This window comes from Abramis brama (genome assembly GCF_963993115.1).
Source record: "Abramis brama genome assembly, chromosome: 2".
NCBI classification, from domain to species: domain Eukaryota; kingdom Metazoa; phylum Chordata; class Actinopteri; order Cypriniformes; family Leuciscidae; genus Abramis; species Abramis brama.
The window spans coordinates 19,311,607-19,323,345 of record NC_139964.1 but is presented as its reverse complement, the minus strand read 5'-3'; the positions used below and the strand labels follow the sequence as shown (position 1 = coordinate 19,323,345).

The following is an 11,739-nucleotide window of genomic DNA, read 5'->3' as shown; positions in this document are numbered from 1 at the left end:
AAAACATATTGTGAGCAAGTCATGTTTTCTCTTGCAGTAATAAATGTGCTTTATAAACACAATGATAGAACAGTCAGAGAAAAACTAATAATAACAAAATGAAAAGAGTCAAGAGCCCAACTAAAGAAAACACTGACCACCATAATGGTAACTTGAAAAGAAAACTTCCATAGAATATTACCGTCTAAACTTTTGTTGAATCTCAAGAACTTTTGTCGATGTATGACAGAAATAAAGTCAAACTGGTAATAATAAGTGCAACAATGTGTAATGACTCGAAGTCAGCTGTAGTTCTTGTGTTTCTCTTTTTTTCTGTTATTGTTTTTTCTCTTTCCTTCAGTGAGTCTGCTTATTAACATCAGGTGTCACCACTAATGGCCAATCACTTAATTAATCACTTAATTATCTCATTAACTTCAACACTGCTTCAGTGTTAACTGAATTATCTCATTAACTTCAACACTGCTTCAGTGTTAATTTTAACACTCTGTAGAGTGGGACCATATGTGCTCTGAGCAGTGTTGATTTAACACTGGGGTTTTTACTGTGTGGGAGTTTCTGTGTGCCTGTATGACAAATTTCTATAATTAAGTGTAAAAGGAACATAAATAAAAAATGCATAAATATTTAAAAAATCATTTAACTTTGTGATTAACAGTATTATTTTTCATTTATTATAACAAAAGGCAAATAATGTGAAAAACACAATTTTAAAAATAAAAGAAGGACAACAAAAGGAAACAGGTGTCAGTTTTACAACCTTAAAATAATAAAAAAGAATCCTCAAAAACACAGAATCACCAGCATGTAAATGTAAACTAGCAAATGTAAATACATATTACAATGCTAAAAATCTGACTATTACAGTCTAGTAGTACAAGAAAAAGAATAGTATTATTATAATTACTTATTCTGAAGCATTGACTGCCTATATGTGGAAGTAAATGTGTTTGTTTCAAATGAGTTTGTTCTACTCATGTTATATTGGCTACATGTTTTGTAATGATACAGTCTTTTAGTTAAGTTTTTCTTAAGAGCTATATTTTCTTGCCAAAAAATTGACTCCATATCCCACTGCTACTGCTGCCAGAATTGCCACTGCTGCTGCTAATCCTCCTGTTGCTGCTCCTATTGCTGCTCCCATTAATGCTGCTTCTACTGCAGGAAATTCAGTTCCCATCATACCTGTCACTAATCCTGCTACTGCTCCTCCTGCTGCTCCTGTTACTGCTGCTTGTACTTCAGTTAATGCAGTTCCCATCATAGATACTCCTGCTGCTGCTGCTACTACTCCTGTTACTACTTCACCTACTACACATCCTCCCACTGCTCCCACTGCTGTTGCTAATGCATATAATGCATATTCTACTCCTGCTGTACGTTTCTTGAGTAGAAGAGCTCTCTGAGTCTGCTTGTAATCCTGTTCTGTGTATCTCTTGAATGCATTCATCATCCTCAGTGACTCAATAGTTTTCAGGAGCTCAGTGACCTGCGATCGATCTTCATTTTTGTTGTTAAAAACATGAAAACCATAATTTCCTATTGGCTCATGTAACTGATCTCCGTGGGTAAAGAGCACTATTGTGTGATTTGAGAACGTTGCTCCAAAATTATTCTTGATCCACTGCACAGCTTTCCTGTACTCAACTGTCATAGCCTCACCCAGTTTGAACACCAGCAGAAACACATCAACACTATGAAGAGCAAGCATCTTCTCTATTTGAGTTTGAGCGTCTGTGATCTTCACTGATGTATCAGAGAGTCCTACAGTGTCGATCACTCTGATTGTTTGTCCATCCAGCTCTGTTTGTGCTGACTCACAGGTTCTGGTCACTGCCTCAGGAGACAAATCTTCCTTAAATGTTTCTCTAACACCTATGATGGTGTTTCCTGAAGCGCTCTTTCCTGATCCAGTCAAGCCCAACAGCATAATATTCACAACAGAAAGTTCTTCCATGATGTTCATGATGTTCCTCCGCATCTTGTCTGTCAGTGGAGTAGATTTTTTTCCTCTCTCTCTATATTACGAGGAAACATATTTTGTTAATTAAATGAATTAAACCTGCTGCCTATATATATATATATATATATATATATCACTGTAAAACCTAACAGTAGTATGTACTAAATACAATTGAGTTCACAGCACTCAAATATTACCGAAACTTGAATGACTGAAACAGAACTCAAACTGAATGAGTTATAGAACATTTCTAGATCCCAGAATGATAATTGTATAATTAAGTGATTAATTAAAGGTAGGGTAGGTAGGATTTGTCTAAAAAACTTATTTTCCAAATTTGTTTAAACTTTATTTATACATCAATACATAATTAAAATGTAAGTACTCTGAAAAAGAAAGTATAAAAATCGAGTGTCTGTAGACCTCTCACGACTGTTTTAAAGACAGCTCATTATTTCCATTCACTCCACCCCCTCCCTTCTGGGCTCCTTCCAAAGCCACGCCCCCAACACACATGAACGCGCAACTCTGACCGCTGAGCTGAAGACGCATTATTTACCTGAGAGAAGCAGAGAGGAAGGAGCACAGTGCATGTAGTGACATCATGTCAGAATCACATGTAATAAAAAAAATCTAATGCTAATTGCTTATGAATATAAACAAATAAGATGTATTTTAGTACTCACTATCAAGCTAGCATATTGATATTGGTAAATTTAAAATATATATTTTTTTGATTCGCTAACGAGCTAGTTATATAAGCTAAAAACAGGTTGCATTGATACACTTTTTTACATTACCATCAGTTACATTGTGATGAAGATGAATTTCGTGTAAGATTCATAACATATATGGTGTTCTGCATGTAGGGGTGGGAGATATTGACAAAAATGAATATCTTGATATTTTTTTCCAATATCTAGATATCGATATTCAGGCGATATTTTTGCCATCCTTCAAAGAAATGTGTGCAAACTGGCAAAGAAGGTCCAGTTGGTCTTTTGACTTGCTGCATTTGACCTATATTATTGTAGGCTATAGAAAAAAACAATAAAGGAGCTAACTAAACAGAATCTGTGGCAGCCCCTACTTTTTCCACTTACAAAACTTAACTAGGCACTTCTTGCAACAGTGATAAAAAAAAAAAAAAAAAACATTTTCAAAACGGTATAAATCCATCCACAAAGCCTTTCTTTAAAAACGAATTTCGTTTTGTATTAATTGTATCTTAATTTTAAATTTTTTTTTCATTAATTAATTAATATTTTCATTCCTGGATTAAATACATAAAGTAAATAAAGGCTAATCACAACATAAGGTGCTTGAACTGGAGATTATATCATCGTGAACCGAACCGTAGCCTTGCCTCACAGGCCTAAAAAATGTGAAATATATTTACAGAAATCTGGTTCTAAACAAAACCATCCAAAACAAAATAAAACTATGTCTAATAAATGTGCATTTCTCCGGTGCGTTTCACTAGCCTACTGCGAAGATCGCGAGTCAATATATCGTCAACTTCATCTTTGCAGCCGACACAGAAATTAATAAACAATTAAAATGTCTTATTGCAATATTTTACACATTCATAATCATTACTTTTGCTGGTTCTTTGAGGCAGCTTTTTAGGTTTATGGCGTTTGGAAAAGAGCTCTTCACGTGGCTACAAACACCGTTTCACCAAGGCACAGCAGCCCTTCAGCACATAAGAACAAAAAGAGAAAAAGCACGTGTCACCGGTGCAGGCCGGGGCGGACTCGGATGACCAGCCGCCCCTGACTCCAGACACCACCGTGAGGAGCCAACACCACAGGCACGCAACAGATGGACAGAGGAGGAGGCAAGTAATTTAGTTCAAAGGTAACAATCTTTATTGAGTAATAATCAACTTGAGGAAAGAATGAGCAACTCCTGTCTTCTCGGGCTATTGGACCGGAGTAGCCGCTGGAACGATTCTCCACTGTCTTCGGGACACAATGGAGCGATAGTGACTAGGAAGGCTTACTCCACGGCGTTGCTGCACATCTGCAGGACTCAAACGGTAAGTAACAGGTAATGTTCACCTCCTCAACAGCAGATTCTCTTATCAGGACGTGAGAGGGGAATTGTGACTTTAAAACTCACTTCACAGCGTTGCTGCACATCTGCAAAACTCAGACGATAGGTAACAGGTAAGGTTTCTTCTCTTAACAGCAGATTCTCTTAACAAGACGTGAGAGGGAAATTGTGACTTTAAAACTCACTTCACAGCGTTACTGCACATCTGCAGGACTCAGACGGTAGGTAACAGGTGAGGTTTCTTCTCTTAACAGCAGATTCTCTTAACAGGACGTGAGAGGGAAATTGTGACTTTAAAACTCACTTCACAGCGTTGCTGCAGTCTTCAGGATTCTTCCCTCAGCATCAAACACTTACATCAGACATTAGCAAGAGACTCAATAGGCAGCTTTACCAGCGATGTTGTACACCTTCAGAGCTCCATCAATAAGTATAACGGTTCAGAATTTTCCACAGCCATACGGTTCTTCACGAGACTTGTAATTGCAGAGAGAGAGAGGGTTAACAGGAGCCTTCAATAAGGGATTACTTCACAACAATACTCAGTGGAAGAGAGGATGATACAAAGCATTACTTCACCAGTTCAGTTGCATCGTTCTGAAATTTGGATGGGGACAAGTAGATCATTTCACAAGAATGAAAGCAGGCATTGGGAGACTCTTCTCGGCATAGCACACAGCACTCGTGTCCACTACAAATCCACAGCATTAATTCAGCGTGCATCGGGTAAGGCAAACAACTGCAAATCACTCACACACAGTAGGGCTGATCAGAAACCTCGCTTCATCCATGCATTTCAATGGGAATATTCAACTCTCCATTCTCTCCAGCGCATCTGAAACAGATGTCCTCCTCAATAGTAAGTCTCACATTCACAGTCTTTTCTTCAAGCTTTACATTTGATTCAACGATGTAATTAATTCACTTATCTTTCTCTTTTCCTCTTCCAGCGCAGATCCAAGCAGCAGTTCAATCCTGTAATATTTCACAAGCAGCTCCAAACGACAGACTCAAATGGCAGTTCCTCACTTGCACGAATTTCCAGGATTACAGCGTCCAATGTAAGCGCTCAAACCGGAGATCTTCTACCCCAAAACACAACAACAGAGACCCAGCCAAACAACTGATCAACTGAACACCGATTGACTTTTACCAGTTCCAACCTCGACCTCAACTCGACTCTGAATGGCTCTTTTATCCTCCTCTTGTGAAGCGGAAAGCCTGTGCAAACACCGCTCCTCTCTCCCTCACACCTGCCGTGCATCGGCGGTAATTAGTTTGGACAATATCTCCGCTACACCCGGAACCGGAGTGAGGCGTAACACCAAAACAATTCCCCTCGGGGAACATGGAAAGAAAAAAAAGGTTCCGCTTTTCCCAGCATTTTGTCACCCGTGACACACGGACTTACTAATTACGAAACTTTGATGTGGTTGAACAGCTGAAACAGTCACAAATTCCTCTGCAACTCAAACCTTCTCAGTACGAGTTATGAAGGAAGAGAACAGCATTACAGTTTTCAGCGTGTCCTCCTCTGATTGCTGTGTTGTGACTGGAAAAGTGCCATGGTTGCGAGAGAGTGACAGTCGCCTAAGCCAATCCTTTGTTTCGTCCCGAATGGAAATAATGAGCTGTGTTTAATGCAGATTAAACGGTCTAGAGTCACTTGATTTTTATACTCTTTTTTTCAGAGTACTTACATTTTAATTATGTATTGATATATATAGAAAGTTTAAACAAATTTGGATTTTTTTTTTTTTTTATAAAGTCCTACCTACCCTGCCTTTAAGTGATGATTGAGCATTAGTGATGAGCACCTGCTGTTAACAAGCAGAATCACTGAAGGAAAGAGAAACACAAGAACTACAACTGACTTCCAGCCACAGCAAAATCAACTGGAGATAAAAGAAGACATTAAATATCTCAAGATCTCAGCAGAGGAGGATTAAACAACTTCACAAACAGCATTACCAGCTTCACTTATTACTAAACAGTTTGACTTTATTACTGTCAGACGTCTACAGAAGTTCTTATTAGAATTAACAAAGGTTTAGAAGTTGATGAATTGTTTCACTTAAGGTCACCATGATGGAGATCAGCATTTGCTTTAGTTGGGCTCTTGACCCTTGACTTTTGCACTTAAGATTTTCTTTGGCTGCTATAATTGAGAGTTTATAAAACATATTTTTTATGGCACAAAAGGCAACGAAAAGTCTGATCGGGTGTTGATGGTGAAGGACTGATGATGACAATCATCATTTAGTGACTTGATTCACTGATTTCATTTAGAGTCTGAACTCTGATTAAAAAGGCAACATATTAGTTTCACTCAAAACTGTGATTCTACAGTATAAGAGCTAGCCATGGTGTGACCATCAGATAATATGAAGGATTTTACAAATAGTTGTGCACAAAAAGTTTCACAGAAAAGGTATTGCATTACTAAGACTCACACAGACATCAAGAATCAGCATATGAATCTCAACAGTGGTGACCATTAAAAAAATGATTCATGCTGTAATGCATGTTGGGTACTAGTACAATACAAAACTTATCCATGGTTCCCATTGTTGAGTCCCATTGGGTCACCATTGTTGAGATTCATATGCTGATTCTTGATTACTGTGTAAGTCAGCATGATACCTTAGAGTTTTTTTAAATCTGATTGTCACAACAATGGTCCTTACAGCAGAATCAGTTCTATTATAATGAATAATACAAGTAATTCATCACCTGTCTAATCAGAGATTAGGCTCTGGAAAACATCAGAGAATAAAGTCACTAAATTATGATTTTTATCATCTGAACACAACCACATGCACATATTTTCTTTCGGCATATGTGCCATAACAAATATTTTTTTTAAACACTCAGTTACAGCAGCCAGAGGAAAACCTGATGTAATAAATTCAAGGGTCAAGAGCCCAACTAAAGCAAACACTGATCACTATCATGGTGTCTTTAAATGAAACTCAATAAATCATTATCATCTAACCCTCTGTTCATTCTCAATAACAACTTCTGTAGACGCATGACAAAAGTCAGACTGTTTAGTAATAAGTGAAGCTGGTAATGCTGTTTGTGTAGTGGTTTAATCCTCCTCTGCTGAGATCTTTAGAGATTTAAACGTCTTTTATCTTGAGTTGATTTCATCTAAGGCTGTGGCTGGAAGTCAGTTGTAGTTCTTTTGTTTCTCTTTCCTTCATTGATTCTGCTCGTTAACAGCAGGTGTTAATCACTACTGCTCAATAATCACTTAATTAATCACTTAATTTCTTGACTGCAATGTATATCTACTTTTAGTAAACTCAACTGAAATAAGTTCAGAGTACTCATAACTATTGTTTTTATAAACGTAATTGAATTGAGGCAATCAGTTTCCTCAAATGAAATGAGTTAGCTCAACTTTTTGGGTTTTACAGTGTGTATATATATATAGTGGTGTAACAGTACATGCAGAGGCGAACATTAAGGTCGAGCCCCAGGCACAATTAATTAATAAGGCCCTTCTAAAATATTTTGTTAATATATCTTTTTTACCTACACATAATTATACAAAAAGTACTCAAAACACATCTAACAGAACATAAATAATTTTTTATGCTAATTAAAAAAAAAAAAGCTTATTTTTTAATTAACAAAATGTCAATCTCCATCTTTATAGTAGAAGATACAATACAATCTTCATATTTATAACGGACTGTCACCATAAAAACTGTGCTTTGTGTGCTGGTGACAGGAACAAGCATTTTAATCTTTATTTTATTAATTTATCAACTAATTATGTTAACTCAACTAATTTAATGTATAAGAGCTGGAAAAAACGAATTACTAATTAAATAATGTCAACTAAGTAAATGTATTGATTAAGAAATGCACCTTTCATACGGATTCATAGACTGTAAAGAAATATGGACATAGTGTCCGTGACGTCACCTGTAAGTTTCTGAAAAGCATTTTTGAAGCCCAAAGTGGGCGGAGCCGGCCGTCGCCATCACTCCCAGATAACCGGAAATGGGCAGAGGCGGATTAGCTGAGGTGACGTAACGGCTAACAGACAGCAGACAAACGACTAGTAGTGATATCAGCAGCAATCCACCTGTCACTCAAGTGGCCACGCCCTTAATTATGCAGAACTTTAAGCTTATTAATATAAGATATGAGATAAAATTAATATGAGATAAAAAAATTCCCCCCCCCTCACAGTTGTCATGAAGGGCAATACCAGAACAACTTTTAGTACCAGATATAAAAAATGCCTTATGTGCAATTTACATGTTTTTTTTTTAGTGTTGATTATTATATCTAAAAATAAATAGCAGCTGGATTCAATAATTCAAGCTCTGTTGTTAATATTATACTAATGTTTAATTAAGAGCTACCTATAGTTAAATAAATAAATAAATAAATAAAATTATTTTAACACATGTAGACATTTGTTACACACAGTTTATTAAAAATAAAATAAATTAAAAATAAATTTATTTTATTTTATATAAATAAAATAAATGTTTTTTTAATAGCATTATGTCATTTTTGAGCTCCTAATGTCTTCACTAACCCACTTCTCAACAATACAGGCAGATCAAAATACAGTCACTTGCATTTCATAAGATTATTATACCGTAGCAATTTTTCGTGATGTGATGTTAATCTCATTTAAATAACTTCCAGTCCTTGTTTTGACAGTGTGTGTGTTTAGGCACACTTGGTATGACGTGTGTATAGGCATTTAATCGATCCGATCACCAACACATCACCAATGCCAACATACTAAACACAACTGAACAAATTATAAAAGTGTCATATAAAACTATGACCATTATGAACACTAATACATGACTGGAGACCCTATAGATTTAACATCTACTCACGTGTGTGAAGAATCCATATGAGCTCCACCAAGGTTCACTTCACTTCCTGATGTTAAGCAGCCCAGCCGGCATTTCAACATTGATTCACCAGTGAAAATACCAATCTATATAACTTCCTGGTCATGTGACCTGATGATGTCACACCACCTGTAATTTATTCACTAACCCTTGTAACACATACACAACTTGGAATTTTGAAAATGTTATTTCGTCTATTTTTAACAAGGGGGTAATCTTTCAGAAAAAACTGAAGCTTCCCCGGGCACCGCTATTGATTAGCAGACCCCCACCTGCTGTTAGCATCCCATTGGCACAAAAGTAATTCCATACATGTTGCTTTAATGTTTTACAGTGTATACCTCAAACCACCCAGAGAATATCCACATATATCATCTTATATCTTGTCACAGTTTAAGAAGATTTCCCCTGTGTTAAATTACATTATATAAAAGCAGATTGAACATTCAGAAAATGCCTATTGTTTCACAGAAGAAAAAATAAAGTCATACAGGTTTTGAACAACATGTGGGAGTAAATGATGACATACTATTCCTTATTATAATAATTTCCTCCCATATATAGCAAACTATGTGACATTCACTGTGTATAAATGTATAAAACTGCCACGTGCCTTGTAAGTTCAGCGATGTACATTTGCAAACCAAATCTGATTATTTAATTTTTTTTTAGAGATTAACAGATTAATCGAGCTATTAAAAATGGGTTTGTTTATTTGGTGTGAAACGGTGAGTATTATTATGTTTTATGTTTGTCCATGTTAAATTGTGCCTCACATTCACAAGCTGATAGCCTGATTATAACCGGCGTCAGTCCTGTCTGTAACTCAAACAGTGCTACTGTTCATTTAACACTGGGAGTTTCTGTGTGACAGTATGACAAATTTCTATAATTAAGTGTAAAAGGAACATAAATAAAAAATGCATAAATATTAAAAAAAAATAATAACTTTGTGATGAACAGTATTATTTTTAATTTATTTTAACAAAAGGCAAATAATGTGAAAAACACAATTTTAAAAATAAAATAAGGACAACAAAAGGAAACAGGTGTCAGTTTTACAACCTTAAAATAATAAAAACAAAATTCTCAAAAACACAGAATCACCAGCATGTAAATGTAAACCAGCAAATGTAAATACATATTACAACGCTAAAAATCTGACTATTACAGTCTAGTAGTACAAGAAAAAGAATAGTATTATTATAATTACTTATTTTGAAGCATTGACTGCCTATATGTGGAAGTAAATGCGTTTGTTTCAAATGAGTTTGTTCTACTCATGTTATATAGGCTACATGTTTTGTAATGATACAGTGTTTTAGTTATGTTTTTCTTAAGAGCTATAATTTCTTGTCAAAAAATAGACTCCAGATCCCACTGCTACTGCTGCCAGAACTACCAGTGCTGTCGCTACTCCTGCTGCTGCTCCTGTTACTGCTCCTTGTACTGCAGTGAATGCAGTTCCCCCATAGATACTCCTGCTGCTGCTGCTGCTGCTACTGCTGTTACCTCTTCACCTACTACATATCCTCCCACTGCTCCCACTGCTGCTGCTACTGCAAATAATACTCCTCCTGCATATTTCTTGAGTAGAAGAGCTCTCTGAGTCTGCTTGTAATCCTGTTCTGTGTATCTCTTGTATGCATTCATTCTCCTCACTGACTCAATAGTTTTCAGGAGATCAGTGACCTGAAATCGATCTTCATCTTTGTTGTTAAAAACCATAATTTCCTATTGGCTCATGTAACAGATCTCCGTGAGTAAAGAGCACTATTTCGTGATTTGAGAACGTTGCTCCAAAATTCTTCTTGATCCACTGCATAACTTTTCTGTTCTCCACTGTGCAAGGCTCACTCAGTTTGATCACCAGCAGAAACACATCAACACTATGAAGAGCAAGCATCTTCTCTATTTGAGTCTGAGCGTCTGTGATCTTCACTGATGTATCAGAGAGTCCTACAGTGTCGATCACTCTGATTGTTTGTCCATCCTGCTCCCCAGCCAACACACCCATGTGGGGCCCAAACGGGCTGCAAATGGGCTGATATCCGGGGCCCACCTGGGCTACCCAACTGGGAACCCAGCTAATTTTGGCCGCGGTTTCCGTGGTGGCCCCACATGTGTTAGCCCAGATGGGTTGATGATGGGCTCTTGATGGGCTCCATATCGGGCCCATGTGGGTAACCTAGGTAGCACCCATTTAGGGCCTACAGGAATCTGCCCAGATGGGTTGATGATGGGCTCTTGATGGGCTCCATATCGGGCCCATGTGGGTAACCTAGGTAGCACCCATTTAGGGCCTACAGGAGTCTGCCCAGATGGGTTGATGATGGGCTCTTGATGGGCTCCATATCGGGCCCATATGGGTAACCTAGGTAGCACCCATTTAGGGCCTACAGGAGTCTGCCCAGATGGGTTGATGATGGGCTCTTGCTGGGCTCCATATCGGGCCCATATGGGTAACCTAGGTAGCACCCATTTAGGGCCTACAGGAGTCTGCCCAGATGGGTTGATGATGGGCTCTTGATGGGCTCCATATCGGGCCCATATGGGTAACCTAGGTAGCACCCATTTAGGGCCTACAGGAGTCTGCCCAGATGGGTTGATGATGGGCTCTTGATGGGCTCCATATCGGGCCCATGTGGGTAACCTAGGTAGCACCCATTTAGGGCCTACAGGAGTCTGCCCAGATGGGTTGATGATGGGACCCAGATAGGTCTTATCTAGGGCTCTTATGGGCCACAACGGGTATATATATGGGCTACCATATTTGTCTGTTTGGGTTACCTTATTTTACAGTAAACCCCTAAATACAATCATTAC

General features: G+C 37.6%; 1 protein-coding gene across 1 annotated transcript; it reads right to left on the bottom strand.

Annotated features, from left to right (window-relative positions):
• Nucleotides 1–653: 653 nt before the first annotated feature.
• On the bottom strand, nt 654–8,943 carry LOC311077843 (GTPase IMAP family member 9-like). The gene is made up of 2 exons (XM_084106485.1): nt 8,896–8,943; nt 654–2,018 (listed from the first exon to the last, which is right to left on the bottom strand). Exons 1-2 carry the CDS (start codon nt 8,910–8,912, stop codon nt 1,031–1,033), a joined length of 1,005 nt encoding a protein of 334 aa, XP_083962611.1. The 5' UTR covers nt 8,913–8,943; the 3' UTR covers nt 654–1,030.
• Nucleotides 8,944–11,739: the final 2,796 nt, after the last annotated feature.